Raw genomic sequence first — 21,187 nt, 5'->3', positions numbered from 1 at the left:
GCTCTATCCTCCATCCCGAAACAGGGACGAAATTGAAAGCCCCGATCCTAGTTTGAAGACTCATTCCACTATTCAGACGAGTGAAAGAAGCGTCAACATGACCTATGAAAGGCTTCCCGGATTTTTGGTCCAATAAAAGACGCCAAGCCCCTAACCCTAAGACTACGGACTCATTTCCGCGAAAGTTTTTACTTTTCATCGGGCATTGCCCGCATGTAAGGGGCGGCATCATTGTGTGACCTATAGATTCAAAGAAAAATTGGTTCGGAAAGCGCTCGGAGGCATGGGAAGAGATGTCTCTTTGCGAGGCCCGCAGTTCATGGAAAGGTATGCGCTTGGATGCACCGCAATCTTCTTCCACAGGCAGAATGGTGCTTGACCGATATGGGATAAGAATATTTAGGACCCGACAGAAAGATATTCCGCGATGAGGCACAACGATCCCATGCAGGCCATAGATGCTGGACTCCTGGAGCAGAGGGCAGGAACTTTGATATCATAGCTGTAGGCTCAACTGAGGTGGCCGACTGTTCTTCGGATGTCCGAACGAAAGTCAAGCACTCACCGAAACGGAAGACGATCTTCTAGAAGTCCGTTAATGGCCCAAAATTCACTGCTTATTTACCGCCCACCCGTTTACCCTGAGCTGGAGTATATGTCGGCATTTTAGAAAGCCAGAAAAGCACGGCACACGTCCAAGGAGCAGGAGACCTGTCAGTATCCACCGCCACCGCTCGTAAGTAATAGAGAAACGAACCTCTGTCTTTCACACGGATGTCCTCTCGTATTTTTGGACGCCGAGGTACAAAGGGACTACCCCCGTCTCCGTGAACGTTTTGACCATTTATCGGGTACTGACCTCACGAAAAGAGCGGTACTGGTGTCGACTGATAGATTCAGAGACCGGCCCGGCGGAAAATCAAGACACATGGGATCCTGAATCCGCCCTGCATGGAAGATTTGAATGCATGGCGTCGTCAGAGTGGTGTTTCGAGACATAGGTTCCGCGATAGGTTAATAGAAGTTCCATAGGCAGAGTATTTTTTCCGTGCGTCCATCGATACATAGAGGGGCTGGATTGTATGTAGGAAATGCTGGCGCCAGTCACAAGCAGCCCACCGATTTTCGAATTTAGGAACAGACAGACAAATTCAAAGAGATCGTGTTGAGCTGTCGCACCGGTCAAAACGCGACCCCATAACAACCCGATAAATAGTCGAGTTAACAAACCACATGAAAGGATGAGCGGTGGGGGGTGTTGTAATTCATGAAGTGAGTGGATCTTCAATATCTCCCATGCCAAGGCCCTCTCGTATTTTTAGTTCAACACGAGATGCCGAGATGACCCGTCTCCGCGAAAGTTTTAAGCATTCATCGGGTATTGACCGCACGGAAAGAGCACATCTCTATAGATTCATAGAGATGTGAGCGGCACTTCGATCCGGAAGGGCGGTCTCTTTTAATTTACAAGGCCCACGCTGCAGGAACGTTTGAATACGTGGAAATCTTTCACTACAGGCAGAATGGTGTGTTGCCAGTATGTGATAAGATCACTTCAATCTTGGCAAAGCGTTAACATGACTGAGGACTAACGCCAGGAGATGAGTCCCATGACAATAGTAGCACGTCAAGCTTGGCCTGGCAGCTTGAAAGTTTAAGGATAGGCAGAACTTCGTACCACAATCCTTCGCATTTCTAAATGACAGACATTCGACTTATTGGTTTTAACGACTCGAAGTTCCGAAAGCGACTCTCCGCAGACATTCAAATTGACGGAACATGCTGGTGAGCGGTCGAGTTCGTAATTTGAACTACCGTCATACGCTCATGTTGAACCTAGAACTTTCAAGTTAGATCAATACCACAGCAAGAATTCCACATACGGTCCATACGTCCACTCTTCTCGTCACCGTTACTACCTATCCCCCGTTCCTTAAGTAAATGGTCTCTTTCTGGGTGAACGTTTGAGCCTTTCATCGGGTGCTAATCGGTGTCATTCCACAGCCGTCTCTGCAATGGACCACGTCGTGTAATATGATGATGATGATTCCTATAGATTTAAAGAGATGTAGGCGGCAACTCGGTCCGGAAAAGGCACGACATGGGAAGAAACGTCTCTTTACAAGGCCGGCACTGGTTGAAAAGGCGTGCTTTTGAATGCACGGCAATCTCAATAGAGATTTTGTGACGGCCTCAGAGCGACCCCAAGTGGGTTATATTGACATATAGACACTACTGAAATCTTGAGGCACAATGCAGGATCGTTGATACGGTAACCACGGCCTCCACCCAGGCAGCCGAGGAAAAGGTAAGCAAGCGCGGAAATAGAAAAATGCTACTTAGCGCTGAGGAGCGGACAGGTCAGGACAGGCGCTGAGGTGCCGTACTGGTCCAAAAGCGACCCCGTAACAACCCCGGCAGATAGTCAAGTTGACGAACCGCAAGCAAGTACGTGCGGTCGAGTTTGCAATTCGAGCTGTAGTCACACGCCTGTGTCGAATCTGGAACCCTCAGGGCTCAGGAATCAAGTCAGACCCATATGTCCATACGTCCACACTTCTCTCGTCATCCTCCGCTCCCGAAAACAGAAGAAAATTAGGAAGACAGTGTGAGATTTTTTGAAAAGTATCACAATGTTGTAGAAAACATCAACATGTGCGATTAACTTCACGACATTCTCGGTTGCAATCCAATAAGACAGCTTCCGTGAAGAAATCTCCGTCGCAGCAAGAGGGTACAGAGCGCCCCAGGGCCTAACCAAGGTAAGCATCAACTGTCCTCAAGTCGTAAGGATTTCAGGGGCAGGTTGCCAGGCCAAAGTCATCGAACCGAAAAAGAACTGCCAAATTCCTCATCGTATTCAGTTTGACTATGCAACATTGAATAGATCATAGCCAACAAGAATGTACACCGTCCAATGGTCCTTTTGGAGATTCTATAGGCAGACTAAGCCCTTTTCTGGATTCTGAGGCGTGGAAGGAAGCGAGGGCGTGTAATTTTTTCCGACAAGAGCGTACGACTTGCTTGAAGCGAAGAGAGTTGTCTGAATCGAGGTATTAGAAGAGAATCGAAGAATGAACAAGACACAGACCTTTTTCAAGCGACGAGGCGCGGTGCTTCAGTATTATCCGTTCCGCGAGCTCGCTATCAAGTTTTATAGCCTTCTCTATAGCTAGTCTGTGTCGTTTCTTGTGGTCATATACAAGCCTGTAAAAAATCATCAGATATGGAAACTTTCTCAGCAGATTATGCTCACCTCTCCAGAGCTTGCACCTCCTCGAAAAACTCCCAAGGATCATTGACCACGTCCACTGATTCCAGATCGATCGACATCTCGACCACAGGAACAATCTCGGTTAGAGAACCATGCCCCGCGACAGAGTCCGTGCACACCGTCTCATCCACGCTCCATCCGGCGTCGCTGCTCGCAAGAGCCGTACATGAAGACGACGTCGCGCTCTCACAATCAACAGCTTCAGCTTTTTGACGCGCTCGTACCAGATCCTCTCTCCTGCACTCGTCCACCTCCTGGCCTAGCAAAAGTTCGTACCGTTCGCTAATGCTCAAAGCATGCGGCGATTGCTTTCCATCTGCAGGGACATTTCGGAAGCGAATCTTCGCCACCGCCTGCGTCTGCTGGTACAGATCTGGCCATGGCAGCGGCTCCTTGGGATCGAGCGGCTCGCGAGACTCGGGATGAAACGTGTTCGGTAGAATGGGCAAGCTCATTGCCGGGGTAACATCCTCGATGGGATTTCCCGAGGTGAGGCCTTGAGAGACGAAGCAGACGGTCCCAGATAGGTATTTGCTCGTTGATGGAAGCGCCTACGACGGCTGTCTGTCAGGAAACGTCGTGAATAGATCAGTTAAATGAACACGCACCCAGGTAAGACAGGCTACATATTTCTTGTTCCTCATCGCCTGGCATGCTCGGATTACCTCTGGATCGTACAGCGACGACGACTCGAGCGAGGTAAAAGGATCGATTTGAATGACCACGTATTCGCCCATGCAAGGATTCATGGTGACAGACGGTGTTGACGAGGTTCTCGCCCGACCGATATATAGAGAAAAGAAAGAGCCACAGATGTCATTGTTGTCGTAAATGACCAAAAACAAAGGGTACGAAGAACGTAGCGACGTCAAGAAAACGTGGTGGGAGTACGGAAGAAAGAAGTTTCGGCCACCGCCACTGGCACGGGACCTTTCCCTTTCGTTCGTCTCGCATGAAATAGAGAGCAATTTCAGCTGTACTTTTGCTTCTAATCTAACTTCGTCTCAGCGTGCTTATCTCTAGGGTCCTTCAATGTTGAAATACTTCGAACATTGCTATCTTCGAAGGACTTCGAGCACAGCATGTCCTTTCAAAAAGCGACGCTTCTACTTCTCTCATCTAACTGGTTACGAATGGCCTTGAGCTTTACTTGCAGGGACTGAAGAAACATGCAAACATCAGTACACGTCGAACTGTACAGCAAAAGTACGTACCATATTCAACCAACCCTGACAATGTCGTGATTAGCAGTCAGCTCCTTACTGATAACTGTCCATCTTCATCTTCACATTTTCACGACAGGAAATAAACGCGCATGTTCGACAAGACATTAGCATACAAACGGCATATGCATAAATTCTGTGAAAGCATATTCCCAACAACCCCTTGCATGCTCTGATCTTTCCAACACAAAATCGCCCAAAGTGAATGGACTACTTCAGTTTCTTCTTGCTAAACACCCAGCATACAATCAGCCTCACAGCAAAGAAAAATATCGAGAAACTCACGGGCGGAGCTGCGACGAGTGGCCACAGGAGCGCTTCCTGCAGTTAGTCGCACGAGGGGGCAGCCGTGCGTAGCACTTTCGGCAAATCTGCTTGTCGCAGTTGTATTTTGAGGCCAATACCTTGAGCGAGGGCTCGATGATTCCACCACGGAGACTGCACAAAATAGCTATCAGTAAGACCAAAACATATACGCCAGAAAGAACAGACGGACCGGAGAACCAAGTGGAGAGTCGATTCCTTCTGGATGTTGTAGTCGCTCAAGGTACGGCCATCCTCGAGCTGCTTGCCGGCGAAGATGAGACGTTGCTGGTCAGGAGGAATACTAGTAGCAAAAAATCAGTTAACAACCTTCTCACTCAATCCAGCAGTTCTTACCCTTCCTTGTCCTGAATCTTGGCCTTGACATTGTCGATGGTGTCCGAAGACTCAACCTCGAGGGTAATCGTCTTACCCGTAAGGGTCTTGACGAAAATCTGCATCTAGAAGAATAGAAAAGGACCCCAGTCAGGCAGGACGACGAGATAGAAATTTGCGAGCCTCCCACTCACGGTGCTGGTTAAAGGTTATCCTGGGAAAAACCTGACCAACTGTACAGTTTGTCGTTGGTGGAGTCACTGTCACTGTCACGGTGGCTGACTTGAGGGCCGGAGATCACGTGGAGATACGATGACGTCAGGGTTAATATTACTGACAGTGGTTAAAACTTTACTTTAAAGTTCTGTCTGGGTTCGTTTGCTTTCATGTTGTCGCGTAACCCTGCAGGTCCAATGTGGCGCTCACTGCATGCAGTTTACGTCCATGTCCGGATCACCCACTCTTACTAGGCCATTCAATACTCGAAAACTCCTTTAGAAGTTGAGGAATACGAACCTAGCCGAAAGGATTTCGTGCTCAGCGACGCCTAGGGTCGGGATTCGGGCGGGTCGATTTCGGCATCCATACATACTGAGTGAGATTTCGGGAAACGTGGGTAGCTTGCCTGCACTCTGTTTCACGTCTTGAATACGTTTACACGACGTCGCCGCTCTCCTCCCGTACTTTCATGAATCTATACATAACTCTCTTCCATTTTCGCCTGAGCTTGATTCCCATTCTGCGCCACCGCCACAGCATCATATCTCCGTTGAAGAAAGGGTAGAGATCTTACAATACATTGAGTTGTGTTCGCCGTCGATGAGGTCGCCGCTCTGGCGCTAAGAATACGAACGCTGAGGGGGATTGGCGATCTTCATATCTTCATATCTTCATCTATGTCCCTAGATCTTCATTAAATATGTATGAAATGATAAGTATTGTACAGAATGCGACTATTAAATTAATTAGATGTAATGCCATATAACCTCCAGTCCGGTCCAAAATACATGCGAGTACATACATTTTCCAAGATATCACCAAAAAAAGCAGAGTCAGTTAGTATCATGATCAAGCGTTGTTCTCCGTCACCTTCGAGAGCGTGAATGGACCCTCCCAGGCTGGCATACCGGGGTCTTCATGCGTTATCCTCCAATTCCCAACAAAATTCTTCCCATCGACAATGTATCCATAGAAGAACAAGTTCCCCAAACGACGGTCGCGCTGCGAAGGAAACACACAGTATGAGAACCCACAGAATGGAAAAGAGAAGAACAAAGCACCCACCGCGACCCTAAGAATGCCAATCATCCCATCCCAACGCCTGACCCGGCCATAATACGTGTAATGATTCCACGCTTGACCATGCCTATCGTCAGTCTTTCCCGTAATGATCACATCCTGTACACCGGTGCACGGCGGAAAAGGAACATTATCCAGAGGCGCATCCTCATCGTTTACTGCCGCATCAGCACCCGCTTCCCGCCGTTTCCTCGCCTGCTTCTCCCGCATCGCACAACCCATGCATGTCTCTCGGTCATGAAACCTCCCTTTTGTCTTCGTCTTCGACTCGCTTCCATTCCAATTTTCGTACACGTATTCCTGCTCCCGAGCCGTCACCCGTATACCATTCCCGTCAGCAGTGTCTTGGAAAGCGACACCTTCGGGGAAATAAGCGTTACGCATGCCTTGATCAAATTCGTCAAGGAGATATTGCCCGTCGATCTCGGGTCGGTCTTGCTCCTCGTCCACGGGTATATCGTCGTCCTCCAGCTCGCTCTCACTAGCCATTTCCACATCATAAAGGCTCTCCGCGTCGTCCTCGTCCATGTTATCCTCTTCCTCCTCGGCGTCCTCGTAACACAAGGGTACAAGTCCCTCTGCATTAATAGGAATGATGTCTCCGCCCGCATAAGATACGTGCTCTCGTAGGCGCATATATACAGGCGCGCTTATGAGCCCGAGGTAATCCTCGCTAAACCCCTGGGGCAACGGTACCGGGTTGTCGTTTTGAGGTTGTTGGGCGATATTTTGGTTCGCGATCAAGAGCTGCAATAGTTGATGTTCGCCAGGTATCTGGAGCGGGGAACTCAATGAGAATGATCTAAGGCAATTGGGGAAATAACCTACAGCCATACGACCGGCCCACAAACCGGTGAGGGATCCCAAGACGTACATCTCGGCTTGACGAAATCTGAGCTCGCGTACCTCATGGGCCGCAGTCTTGACTCTCATCCGTTTGTCCAACTTGGCTCGCCGCCAGGTCTCATCATCGTCACCAAGATCATCAGCCCACGCATCCGTGCAGAGCCGAAGTCTGTACCACTCCGAATCGTAGGCCTTGCTTATGTCTGGCACCTCATCCGAGGAATCTGGAGCGACCGTCGGAAGCTTCGTGCCCCCATACTTACCGTCAGGGCCGCCGAGACGGTGCAGATTCATCTCTTCGATGTCCTCCTGCGTCGGGGTAATCTGTCCGCCTAGGCCTCTGGCTATAGCCTCAGACCTGTTCCTAGGAAGGCTATAGTTCATGCCAAATGGATACAGCTCCCTGCGTGAGAAGAAGAGGAGTTTAGCAGCGGTAGTGACAAGGGGACACGTTAAACTGATACACCGTGAGAAATGAACCTGTGACCAGACACGAGAAGGAGAAAGGTACACTGGATAAGGGCCGTGGGGTGTAGTCACAGAGAGGAAATGAGCCCGTGTGCGAGAAGGGACTCGAGATGATGTGCTGGAAAAGTTATAGGCTTTGGAGTGGAGGGGTAGGACAAAGTGGTTCGGCGGTGCAAAGGCAGAGGCGTACCGAAAAGGTACCGTAACGAAAGGTAGAATCAATTGAATGATATGTTCGGACATCTCGTCTGTTTCGGAAAGCAACGACACTACGGTTAAGTTCAAACATGAGATCATCACATCAGGACGACAACGTACATTTTGTGGAAAGTCTCCAGAAGATCCATAATGCCAATGCATTCACATAGTTGTCGAGCGGCCAGCCGCCGTTATCGCTTGCTCCGTCATATAGGCGCAGGGTCACGAAGTCGTGGATCCACTCGTACGCGCCTACCGCGGTTAGCTGCCGCAGATTGTAGCCGTCGTCGTCGAGGCACATAAAATACACGATCCAGAGAACGTCGGAAACATCGACGTCATACGTGCTCCTCAGCTCGTGCTCCCCATCCAGTCCCCGTCGCTCAAGAATGAACCGAAGCGTCTTGCGATAACAGCACAGCTGGTGCTTCAAGTCCCGCGACGTTAGTTCGAATGCACGGCGACTGACAGCACCGTAACTGTACTTGTAGATGAATATTTGGCGATAAACGGCATGGGATTCATGGAGGTAGTTGCCAATGGCGCGGCAGGTGAGAATGAAGGGTAACAGGGAGCTGGGAAGGCCGTCTCGAGTCGGACAGGCGACGTAGAACGCTATGAGGTCGATTGTCTCTACGGGCAGGGAGAGGAGCGAGGGCATGGCAGAGGACAGACAAGGACGAACAGCACGTCGGATTCATCGCGAGTGTAGTCTATATAAACTAGGTGGGAAACTAATCTCCGATGCTTCAGAGAAAGTGAATCATGCCCGGATATAGCCGTGTTTTATCCCCGATCGTTCACCCCATATTTGTCCTATTTTTCCTTCTTTTCCATACCTTTTCCAGCCCTTTTCTTTTCCAGTTTCTGATAAAATCGCGGCTACCCGGCAATTTACCTTCATACACACTGCTTTTCATACTTTCGCAAATATCCATGCACCGAAGCACCCCAAAACGGAAGTTTTCCTTTTGTTCTTGATCGCCGCCTTGATCTGTCACCATTTACATAAGTATGTATCACCGCGACTTTGCGCTGCCCAGACTTGCAAACTCGCACGACCTTTCCATCAGCTCTCAGGCCTTCCCCTTTGTGATGTGACAAGTCCCAAATCTCTCCCACCTGATCTCAAGTCTATACTCAGCGGCGCTCTTCTTCTGCCCTTCGGTCATGTCCGACTCTTTTCAGGACTTCGACATATCGACCCTGCACAAGGATGAGACTGGCCGCCTACTATTGGTGTAAGTAGGAAGCGGAGAGCAGACGATGACATCCATTCCTTTAATACCTGTAACATAGAATACACGTATGATCCGACTACTGAACTGGAGGAAAGGCAAAAAACTTCAAAAAGTTCGGACGCAAGACTCAATGTTCTTTGACGGATGAATATTTGAATCATTGAAATGGTTCAAAAAAAGGACAAAATGACAAGAGTGGACTGCCGACACACTCTCTGACTGGGAGTCGAACCCAGCTTTCGCGCGTTCTGATGACAGGCGCGTGTACTAACCGATATACTATCAGAGACAGCTTTTACTCAACTATTATATTATAAATCCTTTCGCTTTCACTCCCTGGTAGCACGCCGTTGACCGCCCTAAACCATCATCATTAATTCGAATCCCAACAAAATCGTAACCTCTTCGTTTCTCGCATCTGGAAGAAACCGTTCCCACACCAATTTATCCTCCCTGGATACTCAGCGGTAACCTAGGCCTGGAACTTCCCGCCGGTAGCGCCCCCGCGGCCCACAAATCTTCGGCACAAGTATTTCCAAACATTGTAGACTACAAATTCGAAACTTGGAAAGCCCCACGTCACTTCAGAACTAGTAACTTATCCCTAGATCATTAACCCGGGACATGGCCCATGGGGTCATTAACATTTCGACTCCGCGAGTATGCCTTCAAGTGGTCTCCGTCTCTTCTTTTCGTGGCCGTATCTCCTTGGATAATTTTTGTTCCACAAACCTGGCACGGTCCAGTTATGGTACCTCAGAATTTCTGATTGATGCCCACTATGACGATCGGGTCGCAAATACCGATCAACGAGTCCTGCGAACACAAGAGTAACATGAATATTAATATACGAAAAAGCTGGAACAACATGAATGAACCTGCATTGTCAGTTCACCTCGATCCTCCTGCAAGACAGGTTGGAGGAGGACGTCGCGACTCGAGTGAAATGAAAATGGACCGCCATGGCGGCGATGATGACACCCTCATCTTCCATTTCTCACTCCCACCGTAGTCCAACGAGTAATACCGGCGACGGCGGCTATCTCCTCGAACGGTCTCGGATTTATGTGCTATCAGAAAATTTCTCGTAATGACTTTTCTCATCGTCAAGCCACTATCATTCCTCACACTCATGTATTCTCAAGAACAGCGGCTCGTCATTTCCGTGGAGTAACCCGTTCATATAACTCTAATAACAACTGTATCATCATGGATGTCATCCTCGAGCTTCATAGCGATGAAGAAGTTTGGTATTTCTACCGCTTCTGTCTTCTGCATGCGGAGCCTCTCGAAGCAGCGACCCGTGTGCACCGATACCCATCCAATCACACACCAAGCCCATAGGTGTTCTATCGCTACGGATGTGATGTTTCCTTTGTCACAAGGACAATGAAATCTTTCCTCCTCTCCCGCCCCTCCGGATAGCCGCCTGTCTTCGATTTCGCACGTCCTCTCCCACCATCATCATTGCCATTGGAATTTATTTGTGAGTCCGCGAAGCCTGCTTCCTGCCAGTAACACAAATCTACAGCGGCTTTGTGTTCCGATAGTCGTGGTCTTTTCGTCTTTGCTGCTCTAAGTACAACTCCCACATTGTGGAGGTTGTGGGAAGGTCGGTTTGACGGGGATCATTCTGGGGTACCACTCCACTTTCCGAATTCTTAGGCTTGGGGTCCTTGATGGGTGCGCCGTTGTCCCCTACTGCTACTTGTTTCACCATATCTATTCTTTCGCTATGAGGGGAAGGATGATGTTCGCGCCTCGGAACTGGAGCAATTCCGGTATCTGTACTCGCCTGGACTCGAATCCCGGAACACACTAGGAATACAATCCAAGGATCATATTCAGTCTTCTATGATTTAAAAGCACTGCGACCTGCGAGCGACGTTGAGTGTGAAACGCTAAAGTGTTGCTCTACGTAGTTATTTAACGTCCCTATACAATTGCGGGGAGTCGCCCCCGTCAACATAGCAGCTAGTCCTTGAAGGCTTTAGTTCGATATTAATAGCATTTAGGTGTCTCCCTCGCTCTAATTGGTCCCTCCAATCAATTCTAGGCCTAAGAGAATCCCAGAACTACAGGCGTGGCCCGCGAGAACATATATGTTTAATTAGACCAGCATTTGCATACATCCATGGTGGCGCAATTCATCGGGATCATCTCAGATCACACGCGCTCTAACAGTGATCATTTTGTGAAAATATAAAACACAAAGACGGCGACATGCAGAAAAAAAATAACCGCCCCGGAGCGGCCCTCGGAACTCGTCGGACGGCGCATCAAAGGTCTATACCCGCCCTCTGGCAACTTGCCTTTCGAGGATGATAGTAAGAACCTTCTTCTGCAACGAGCGATCACACCCTTGGGCTGGGCATGTCACGACCTGATTCCAGAGCCCTGTGGGAATTGAAACCTCGCTCGCGGAGTCTGGATTTTGGAACACGAAATATAGGAAGGTCTTGTGTTGTATTTTTTGAAGGACGGTATCAAAGATGGACGCTGTTAGCTTGTTTCCTTTGGAGGAAAGAAGCTGGCTGTAAGTGCCACGACCTCGCCGTCTGACGCGGTGCGAAGTTCTTATTTATGTTACTGCCTATAAACTGTTTGAGATAAGGCTCTAGCGGTGTCAGTAGGAACTCGTATTTCATCAGAGAGAAACATTAGATCATCTCTCCTCTTGAGAATGTTTGAAACGTCGCGTGTTCAGTCCAAGTCTGAGGAATCATCACCAAATGTCAAGAAGAGAAAATTTTCAAGGTCGATCACAACGGAAGCCTCAGGATGGGAGATTACAGTTCAGGTCCGTCGAGGCAAGGCGTCTTTCAATCACCACCTGCCTTCGTGCATGTTGACATCCCTTCTATTCCACTAAACATCGTCAGATTGAATTACTTCAGAGAACAAATGAAGCCCTGCCTTTTTCTTCGCCTCAGGCTGTCCCCTACCGAATGTACAGCGACCCTGACCATAAGCAAGGACTAACGCATGCCGTTTGTGCGAATAAATGTAAGGGAACGGCCTCATTCCCGTCGCCATCGCCATCGTAGACTTATCCACCTGAGCAAAAGTACGTTGCAATATGCGACCCTTGATAGGAAGGTACGAAGGTTCAGATAGCAAGCCTTGCGGCATATGTGTAGACCCGCCCTCAAAGTAAGATCTAACGAACCGCAGTCAGAAGACTCTGCATCATATTCCGGAGTACAATCTGGACAAAGGACAGAATCTTCCTAGTACCAACGGTAATAACATAAAGGGAGAAACGACGGTGGAAATACACCGCTCACAAGGCCACATTGTGGAAGCTGACGGCATAAACTTGGGTGAATCCGACGTGACAATTGATCCCAAACCTAAGGTAGAGCCTTTTTCCTGAACCTTTCGACGGTTCCACTGGCATATCCGTTCGACAAGAAGCAAGTGGGAGTGTGAGTCAGCTTGCGCCCATTTATCCCCCCGCTTAAAAGTTTCGAGACCACGAACTTCGACTCATACCATTATCCGAGCCCAGGTCGAATGATAACGGTCTGAAAAGGCTTCAGACTCTCCACGGGAACTTTGAGCCAGACCGTGTCTAATTTTCCGGAGTGGGGAAAGCGGCTAGTGCAGAGGCCGCGTATCCTTGACGTCCTTTCTAGAAAAGATTAGGAACGATTGCTGTTCAATACAAACAGGAAGATGCGCACGCCCAGTCTGGAGATAAGCATCAAAGTAAGTGAACGCCGAAAACCCGCCAACTTAGTTTGGTGCAGAACATTAAGAGAAATTGAGACTGCGGAAGCTCATCAAGCGATTTGACAGCGGCAGCGGACGTTCGCGTTCAAATTACTACACTTAATTTTTAGCACTTATATCGAATACACAGGTGAGCCACCTACAGCGAACCTCGAGAGCTATGAAAAAAAAAACCGTTGAAACTTCATAGGTAGGAAGCGTATGGTTTAATTAGAATGGGAGGTCCAATATACTGATACTTGGCCTATCTCTATTTATCAACTTCTTCACCTTACGAAGATCGGAATCCACGTTAAATCGCTGCACCCTTGAAGTTTACAGAAGCGATAAGCCTCAGACGAGCTCGCATCCACCTCGGGCGGGGAGTCATGCTTGGGCGTTTGTGGCCGGAGTCGGGCGTGGAGTTCTTCGTCCTTTTCCGTCTCCGTTCAATGTCAGCTCGATCTTTTGCCTTGACACGTTCCTGATGCCCTGCTTCGATTCTACGGAAGTCGAACGGGTCAAAATAGGTGACCAATGACTGACATACCTTATACCGCGTTGACTTCCGCGAGTGAAGTCCTATGGATCGTTAATTTATGTGCCTGACTCCATGCGTTTGAGGAGGAGGGAGGGGGGGGTTCATTCTGATCGATGAGAGTCCAGAGTGACCATTGGGTGTCATCATACAAGTCCACTTATAAATAGAGGACACGAGGAGCTTGAGGAAGCAATCGTCAAAGGAACGACAGCAGAACCGAAGGCCACTTTAATGCTATCGACTTTTCTCGGTGGTTTCATTAACCTTAACTTTCCAATCAACCGTCCTGGGTTGTTGCACTGAACAGAAGCGAAGGTTCGAGGTTCGCCCATCTGATCGTCGGGGACATCGCCGCTAGCAGCGTTAGGCACAGATGAAGGCTCTTTTCGATTACCCTGCGGCTATCGTCCTCCCTGCCAGAGCCCTGGCTCAGGAGAAAATGTTCTCGGCCATTCAACTGGTATTTAGGGTCTCGCCGATAGTGACGTCGTTTCGAATGCGGCATATCGCGACAGCCTGCATTAGTTCGGCCATGGAAGAGGCATAGTAGGCACCCGGCCGACATGTCGGGCATGACGAGGTATTCAGTACTTTGACAGGGCAGGCCTTGTGAAAGCAGGAGATGCGCTCGACGCGAGGTCAGATGGCGGAGAGAAGCTGGAAACACCGGTCGTCAGCGATATGAATGCCCCTAAAGACATTTGCCCTACGTAGCTGAAGCGGACGGCATACTTGCTCCTTGAGGCAAAAGCTCTACAGGCTCCGGTCACCTCAGGATTGTCTAGAATCTTCAGGGGGAACCAAGGTCAATATATTCTCCAAACCGATGCAACATGGTAGAGAAGGGTAGGGTAGTCCCCTCAGGGCTTGTTTATCGACTCCTCAGATCACCGTGTCCAAGTGGACAGAGCAAGGAGAAAGGAACAAAGTGAATAAAAGGTAAGCCGACTGCGGTATCTGCCGAACCAGGGCAGTGACCCCGGAACGTGCACTGGCTCAAAGCCGAGATACAACAACCTTCAGTATATGAGTCCTTCGCTTTCCAATATGACAAGAATGGATGTTTGTCGTTGAAGAATAATCATTTGCGACGCTGCAAAGTCACTGAAAGCCTCTATTGCAGCGCAGGCCCGTCGATACCTGTTTCGAATCTATGAAAGTAGCCCGAGTCAGTCCGGAAGAGCACGAGAATTATGATAATGCGTGAAGGGAAGAAAATGCCATGGTGGAGCGAGGAGAGCTACGATTCTTCCGGTATTGTCCGGGACCCGGCCCGGAAGCAAATTAAAGCGGCCTGTGGCTGCTCGCACAATTGCAGGATCAAGTAAAGGAGGTTATGTACTCAAGATGAGGGTTTCAGATATATTCACACGTACTTATCGTGATTACTGTACAGTAGCTCAGAATCCTCCAAGGTCCATTTCGATCAGGTGGTATCTAACTTGTATTTTGAGGCTACAATATATAGACTATATATTTGATTCAGAAATCTTTTACTGCGCAATATTGACATACCTGTTGTACCCGAAGCAAAGGGTTGTACTCTTGTCTCCTCTGGCGTAGAGACACGTTTCGGCATTTTCGAATGAAGTCGAGCATGGAGCGCTTCGTCTTTTTGGCGGGCACGTTCAATTGCGGCTTGGGTTTTTGCCTTCATTCTTTCTTTGAAATCTTCCTCGTTTCTACGAAATCAAGCGATCAATGAGGCTTTTTGATGAGGAGGAAGGTACATACCTTTTCAAAGCTTCCAGTTCTTTGAAAGATGCCCAAGGATCATTGATATCTTCCAGCTTTATTGACTCAAGATCATCTAACAGAATGATTACTGATATAGTGTCTAGCGGTCGTTTGCCGAACATGGGGTGCGACCAGATTGGGTCGGAAGGAGATACCGAGGCCACTTCTTCGTCATCATAGAGGTCTGCTCGCAAACATGGTACACAAGGAAAACATTTAGCGAGGAAGGAGCGAAGGGGGACGCGATAACAGGTGTTGGCCGGGCTTCGGCTGTTGCGCTGGCCGAAACGAAAATTTGATTGGAGGTATCTGAACATCCACTCCCGGCCACGCTGACGGATGGAGCGTATCCACTTTGAGCTCCATTGACTGAAGGGCAGTACCGGCCCTCAGCATCCTGCTCAGGAGGGCGAGTAATTGAAGAAGCTTTCGGACACTCTTCTGGCATATCGGTAGACACATCATTACCTGCAGCATCTGTAGATGCTTCGGGGGGTTCTTGTTCTCGTTTATGACCCCCCCTAAGTTCGCTGTCCTCAGAGAAATAGGTCTGCCAGGAGAATCTGATCCCAGCCAGTCAATCGGTATTTAGGATCCGGCCGGGCACCACCAATCACGGCGTCGTTCCGCATTCGACATCTCGTCATTGCTTGAGTGGGATGGTAGCAGTCGGGCCAAGGGAGAGGGGTGGTGGGCTGTAGCGGAGGTTGCGATAGTGGGTTAGAAGTGTTGGGCAGGACGGGCACCGACATGTCCGATGCTATAAAGGCATCTACCACATCATTGGGAAGACCCCTTGCGAGCAAAATCATGTTCCCGTATATGTATTCGACGCCAGGCAGCGGAAACGACAGAAGCTAGTGAACAGCGGTATTCAGCAAAAGGCAAGATTTCATACAAGCAATGAACACACATAAGTTACACAGGAAACATAAGCTTTACCGCTCTCCAAAGCTTCGCATGCTTTAGTTACGTCAGGATCATGAAGTGCTTCGAGAGAAGCAACAGGTCGAGCTTGAAAGCAGCGTATTTCCCGAACCGAGGAAGCATGAGACAGAGCGCAAGTGAGATGCCGGCGCCAAATCCAGACTTATATTCCGAAATGAAAGTCCTGCCACATCTCTTTGCATTGTTTTTGAACAAAGGCACGACGGACAAGAGTGTAGATCACAAACCGCTTCCGGAACTTACCGTGATCGGCGCACCTTTGATCTTGGTGCCGAACAACCCAACGAACCATACAAAGATGGAACTGCAATTCAACTTTTTCCGTTTTACAAAGTGAATGGGATGCTCACGTCCATTTATTTGTGGCATTTTTCTTGGTCTATTGTTCTCTCGGGCGGCAGCTTTGTGCGACATATAAGTTATGGTGAGGCTCCAAAGCTTTTTGGCTACGTCCCATTTCCTTCGCAGCGTCGTGCCATTTTCTGTGATCGTCATTCCAAGGAATGACCCAGCCCCCAAGAAACCACCCCACGCCATGGCCAAATTTTTGCTGTCCATGAATCTCTGACCCATCTATTCCATCAAATGTGCATGGCAGCGCTACAATCTATCTCCGCCAAAATGACTCCCGCCTGCCGAAAAATTGTTGAGAGTATCTGCTCTTCTCGCTGCTCCAAGACAAACCGTTGTGCGTGGCAAAGTACGACTAGGAATTCTATGTCCTCCACCGATGGCGAAAGCGATCGCTAACCATGGCTCTATCTAATGGGGACCTTTGACGGAGAAGATGAGAACTCACTACCCCAAGTTTATAAAGAGTTCTCAGTCATTTTTGCCACAGGGCCCCTCTACTGAGGAGGGAAATTTTACTATTCGCACTGTTCCGGAATAACAGACCTCTTCGCCAGACAAGACCCAGTTTCTCGTAACAATCTATTCGACCCCACCAAGCGGGAAGTTTCCCACTGAATTCTGGATAGCTTCCGGACATTACAACTAGCCTATTCTTATCGAGCTACTAGTGATAATATCTTGGCACTCTTTACGTACCCCAGAAACTGAGAACTTTTGTTGCCCTTCTGCCATGCGTTGACCCCCTTGACTTTGAGGAAACATCCATCTTTAAAGCATGTGAGTTACAAGTGCTACACATATAGACAGCAGGAGGTGTCGTCTTATTCATCAGGTAACAAACCGTGTCACCGATATTCGCGCCTACAGTCTGACATGAAGCTCTTCATCCTTTCCCCTCGCACATTCAATGACTGTTTGAGTCTTAACCTTAATGTTCTCACGTAATAGTCCTCCCCAATTCTACGCAAGTCAAAAGAAATTGAAATGGCAGTAAATGAATGACGAACTTCAAGTTTTCGGAAATCCTATGGGTCATTTGCTCTGCTCTATTAACTCCAAAGATGACCATGACCGTGTCATCCGTGCAATTCTTGATTCCGCACTGGAGGGATTGATACTGGTCTCGAAAGAACAAACAGTAGTGGATTTTATGGATGAGAAGCGAAAGCGTTCACCGGTCAGAGCAGTGAATGAGCAGCAAAGATCAGTCGTATTCGAGGAATACTAACAATCAGCGGGATCCTCAATCATAGTTCATACCGCTCCTAGCTGCGTATATTATGGTCTTCTTCGTCTTCTATGATCTGACTAGTCATTGTGTACTCCGAAACCCGCAAAGACAGCTCCAAAGGAATTTAGGATCCAGCAGGTCGGGTAAGAGTCGGTTGAATGAGTAAGACTTTGCTGCATCAGATAGCTTTGGCGACGGTAAAGATGAGCCTTCATATGTCATAGACAAATAAAGCTCTCGTCGTTGTTACAGACCGGACGTATCTCCCAGTGATGAATCTAGGTCTATAATAATAGTACAATATTAGTACACTGCAACTCATACAATCAATCAAGACCGTCCAACAATTCAATGTCGCGCTCCCGTGGCAACAGAGTAAAAGTTGTTCGTAATAAAACCAAACCTAGATGTCCGTTCTCATAGCTTGACTCTGCGCAAACTCCAAATAACTCTTCCAATCACTCGGCCTATATAAACACCGAAGATCAGTTTATCCAATCCCAAGTGGAGATAACAAAAACACAAATTACTCCAATCCGCTTGGCGCCCCATCCCATATCGTAAACAGAGCGCTACTAATATCGTGTTCGCTACCAGTTGTCGCAGAAGCCGTAGCCCAATTGTACGGATTAGCGTTGTACCAATCAGTAGTATCATCTGCCAGATCAACGTGTCCACGGTAAGGCGTTCGTCCGAGATCGGCGCTGTTGACTGGCAGGCCGTATAGGTGTTGTTGAGGATCCGTGTATGGCATCTGGTCTGTATTATCTAGAATTTCGAGGGACTCGGTCACCTCCTTTTCTATAGAACCAGGAAGCGGAAGATCACCAGCAGATGCTAGCTCGTATAAGACATCCCTTGAGAATAGAAAATTACTCGTTGGTGAACAAGTAAAAGATCGGAGAACGCATACCATAGTACGCCGGCATATTGATACCTTCCATTATAATCAGCCACGAAGTCAAATGCATGGTGCATGTATACGCACCGCGTCTCCAGACGTGCGAGGACCCGCATGCACTTGTGCACGTCCTCCATCTCTTTGTCGATATCAAGGTTCAACCCTGCCCGTCGTCCGCCCCAGATGTTTACGAGGAGAACAATTGCTGCATTGAAGGACAGCACCTACGCGCCAAATAAATAGAACTCATACATGAATGAAAAACCTTACACCGGATAAAGGAGGAAAATATTCGCCTTTCCTTTGAATTTGGAGCTCTGCGATATGTGAACATGAGCGCGCAGCATTGGTGCATATAGCGAGGGAGGGGGAACATAAGTCACTGCGTGGAGACGAGATAAAAGGTCGGTGAATGAGGATTTGAAGGTGATTATACACCAGCAGGAGGGATGCTGATTGATGAAAATGTACTAGATCAGCGCGGTTGGGGTCCCATCGCACTGGACTGGACCAGTCAGCCATGAGTAGAGAGAAGGCAAAAAGACCATGTGCCTACGGTGCTCGGGTATAGAGTCAACCCATTTGTTCAACGCTGAGTCAAGTTCGACAACTATTTGCTGTTCCCAGTCCTTCTTGAGGACATAAAGAACTTTCGATTTATGAATTGAATACTGTATCCGGTAAGCCAAGGATATCCGGTAAAGTGCTGCCGAGGGACATACGATGGTCCGCATGCATATCATAATCAGCCGTGTCAGCCGCAGGTGACAATTCAAGTATGACACGTCTGACGGTTTTCCGGGAGGCTGCTTAAAGGCTTGTTGAGGATCGGGATGTTCCCAATACTCATCGTCGCACTCGGTAGGTAGGTCGCTATCAATACTAGCAGAGCAATTAGGTCAAGTCTCATTAAAGATGGGAATGCACGAACTCTTCATCGTATAAGGCACAAGACCGACCAAATGCTGAGCTAAGGACCCTATCCAGAGCTACAAGAGACCTAGGCGAAGGTAAACAAAGATCGAGAGAACGAATGCGCGGGTATATACCAAAATACGCGTCTCCACAGTTCGGCGTCCACGGTATTTTGCACTGGGCTATTACCCGATGACTTTTTTCGGTGAGCTCCTGCATCTTGTGCAATCCGCAAACCAACGCCCGCCATGGTCCAGGATTGCTGCGGGACTGAAGAGCCTAGGTAAAATTCAGATAGAAGCTGTTACTTTTATCAGTTGACATACAGAAACAGGAATAGCAAGCTTACACAACAGAGCTGCGCATCATACAAGTTTGGAGGATCCAAAGAAGGAAACGCACGACGCCGACTTACAACCTGAAATATCCACTTCCACCCACTGGACCACTTTGACTGCTCGCCTTCAATGAGGACACGCGGATCATCTACGTGCCTAGACCCAAGAGCACAGACAACCAGAACGACCGCCCCGAACAAGGGACTTCTGTAATGCAATCCTTCCTTCAAAGATTTATCGAATGTTGGCCGATGGAGGACAGGAAGAAATGTATTCAGGTACATGAAGTACGCGTCGATTAGCTTCGGCATCAAATCCGCTGTCGGGAATATGAAGCCCATTGGTTGCGAAGCATAGCGGTAGGGATTGTTCCATGGACGGAATTCCCAAAACTCGGGACGCAGATGTTGGAAACTCGTGACATTGTACAGCGTTCCAGGTTGCCCCGCTTTGGCATCCAAGGCTTCTTGGAGGAACTGAACGGAACTTGACTTCCCGTGATATCGATAACCGAGGACGTAGTCTTTGAATTCCTCAAGGTTGCTTTCCAGTGCATGGTCACGGTCTTCTACTTCGGGTTCTTCGAGGCTCAGCGAGTGGACCAAGGCAGATAACAAACTCGGGGCGTCCTCTGGGAGTGTCTGAACAGCCTCAAGCTCCTCCTCTAAATCTGCCTCCGGAGGAAGGATCTGCGAGGGTCGGTTGATGTATTTGCCACCACATGGGAAAACTTCGGAACGTACCTTGCGAAGAAGGTTCTCCATCTTTTCTACCTTATCCTCCAAGCTCCTGACATAGCTAAACAGCGAAATCCCTGAGCAATATGTTAGAATGTCAAGGAAGAAAAACGAACCGCTTTGACGGTGCGCCCTAGGTTGCCGTTTTAGTGGGAAATAGTGTCTCGGAGCCGCCGTCACTCACTTTTATGGACTCGATGTACGTACAGTTCAACTTGCCCGTGGCACACGTTGAACATCGCTTACCCGATGTCCGAGCCCCGTCACCTGATGATACGACTCAGCGTTGTGTAGACACGATGAAGATAAAAGCGCTTTACATCGAACTGAAAACTAATATGAGAACTTGTTAAAAACAAAGAACAGAGAACAGAGACGTACTCTTTCTGCGTCTACAAACATCGCAAGCCCTCTGTCCAACACGCTTTTTCTTATTGCCGTTTGCTGAGGCGCTTTTCCCTGTTTCCATGAGCTCTAGATGATAGTTAGAGTCAAAGTCGGAGCAGGTAGAAATCCATGGGAGTTCGAAGCCAAGTACTGAACGGGATGCATCAATGTCGTAAACATAGGTGTGATAGGTCAC

The 21,187-nt window shown here is 48.5% G+C and overlaps 5 protein-coding genes and 1 non-coding gene across 6 annotated transcripts; all 6 read right to left on the bottom strand.

Moving 5' to 3' along the window:
- Positions 1–3,011: 3,011 nt before the first annotated feature.
- Positions 3,012–4,176, bottom strand: EV420DRAFT_811017 (uncharacterized protein). The gene is made up of 2 exons (XM_060483554.1): positions 3,883–4,176; positions 3,012–3,825 (listed from the first exon to the last, which is right to left on the bottom strand). The coding sequence occupies exons 1-2, from the start codon at positions 4,021–4,023 to the stop codon at positions 3,253–3,255; spliced, it is 714 nt and encodes a 237-aa protein (XP_060336954.1). The 5' UTR covers positions 4,024–4,176; the 3' UTR covers positions 3,012–3,252.
- A 391-nt stretch (positions 4,177–4,567) lies between these two features.
- Positions 4,568–5,353, bottom strand: EV420DRAFT_1509969 (ubiquitin-carboxy extension protein fusion). Its single transcript, XM_060471488.1, has 4 exons — positions 5,158–5,353; positions 4,994–5,104; positions 4,783–4,935; positions 4,568–4,726 (listed from the first exon to the last, which is right to left on the bottom strand). Exons 1-4 carry the CDS (start codon positions 5,259–5,261, stop codon positions 4,708–4,710), a joined length of 387 nt encoding a protein of 128 aa, XP_060336953.1. The 5' UTR covers positions 5,262–5,353; the 3' UTR covers positions 4,568–4,707.
- A 757-nt stretch (positions 5,354–6,110) lies between these two features.
- EV420DRAFT_1509966 (uncharacterized protein) lies at positions 6,111–8,664 on the bottom strand. Its single transcript, XM_060471487.1, has 4 exons — positions 8,068–8,664; positions 7,264–8,018; positions 6,421–7,209; positions 6,111–6,357 (listed from the first exon to the last, which is right to left on the bottom strand). The coding sequence occupies exons 1-4, from the start codon at positions 8,606–8,608 to the stop codon at positions 6,205–6,207; spliced, it is 2,238 nt and encodes a 745-aa protein (XP_060336952.1). The 5' UTR covers positions 8,609–8,664; the 3' UTR covers positions 6,111–6,204.
- Positions 8,665–9,399: 735 nt separating this feature from the next.
- EV420DRAFT_t62 lies at positions 9,400–9,477 on the bottom strand. Its single transcript has one exon. It is a non-coding gene; the product is annotated as a tRNA-Asp (tRNA).
- A 5,095-nt stretch (positions 9,478–14,572) lies between these two features.
- Positions 14,573–15,606, bottom strand: EV420DRAFT_810880 (uncharacterized protein). Its single transcript, XM_060483553.1, has 4 exons — positions 15,178–15,606; positions 14,959–15,125; positions 14,820–14,912; positions 14,573–14,594 (listed from the first exon to the last, which is right to left on the bottom strand). The coding sequence occupies exons 1-3, from the start codon at positions 15,495–15,497 to the stop codon at positions 14,899–14,901; spliced, it is 501 nt and encodes a 166-aa protein (XP_060336951.1). The 5' UTR covers positions 15,498–15,606; the 3' UTR covers positions 14,573–14,594; positions 14,820–14,898.
- Positions 15,607–18,524: 2,918 nt separating this feature from the next.
- EV420DRAFT_1256147 (fungal-specific transcription factor domain-containing protein) lies at positions 18,525–21,058 on the bottom strand (the record flags this gene model as incomplete). Its single annotated transcript, XM_060466774.1, has 11 exons — positions 18,525–18,570; positions 18,627–18,650; positions 18,702–18,838; positions 18,885–19,114; positions 19,171–19,285; positions 19,337–19,496; positions 19,546–19,614; positions 19,664–19,830; positions 19,879–20,737; positions 20,799–20,871; positions 20,986–21,058. Coding segments are annotated over 11 exons (1,953 nt in total), but the record flags the coding sequence as incomplete, so codon positions are not given.
- Between the last annotated feature and the right edge of the window lie 129 nt (positions 21,059–21,187).

The sequence above is a fragment of the Desarmillaria tabescens genome (genome assembly GCF_030435595.1).
Source record: "Desarmillaria tabescens strain CCBAS 213 chromosome Unknown EV420scaffold_4, whole genome shotgun sequence".
NCBI lineage: Eukaryota > Fungi > Basidiomycota > Agaricomycetes > Agaricales > Physalacriaceae > Desarmillaria > Desarmillaria tabescens.
Note: the sequence above shows the minus strand (reverse complement) of the source record. Positions and strands in the feature narration are given on the sequence as shown.

Coding starts and splice junctions, on each gene's coding strand:
- EV420DRAFT_811017 (XM_060483554.1), bottom strand. CDS start 4,023: ATGAATCCTTGCATGGGCGAATACGTGGTCATTCAAATCGATCCTTTT. Junction 3,826..3,882: donor ATGTAGCCTGTCTTACCTGG/GTGCGTGTTCAT, acceptor CAGCCGTCGTAG/GCGCTTCCATCAACGAGCAA.
- EV420DRAFT_1509969 (XM_060471488.1), bottom strand. CDS start 5,261: ATGCAGATTTTCGTCAAGACCCTTACGGGTAAGACGATTACCCTCGAG. Junction 5,105..5,157: donor AAGATTCAGGACAAGGAAGG/GTAAGAACTGCT, acceptor TTTTGCTACTAG/TATTCCTCCTGACCAGCAAC. Junction 4,936..4,993: donor ACTCTCCACTTGGTTCTCCG/GTCCGTCTGTTC, acceptor TATTTTGTGCAG/TCTCCGTGGTGGAATCATCG.
- EV420DRAFT_1509966 (XM_060471487.1), bottom strand. CDS start 8,608: ATGCCCTCGCTCCTCTCCCTGCCCGTAGAGACAATCGACCTCATAGCG. Junction 7,210..7,263: donor TGTGGGCCGGTCGTATGGCT/GTAGGTTATTTC, acceptor TCCCCGCTCCAG/ATACCTGGCGAACATCAACT. Junction 6,358..6,420: donor TTGGCATTCTTAGGGTCGCG/GTGGGTGCTTTG, acceptor TTTCCTTCGCAG/CGCGACCGTCGTTTGGGGAA.
- EV420DRAFT_810880 (XM_060483553.1), bottom strand. CDS start 15,497: ATGTTCAGATACCTCCAATCAAATTTTCGTTTCGGCCAGCGCAACAGC. Junction 15,126..15,177: donor GAACTGGAAGCTTTGAAAAG/GTATGTACCTTC, acceptor TTGATTTCGTAG/AAACGAGGAAGATTTCAAAG.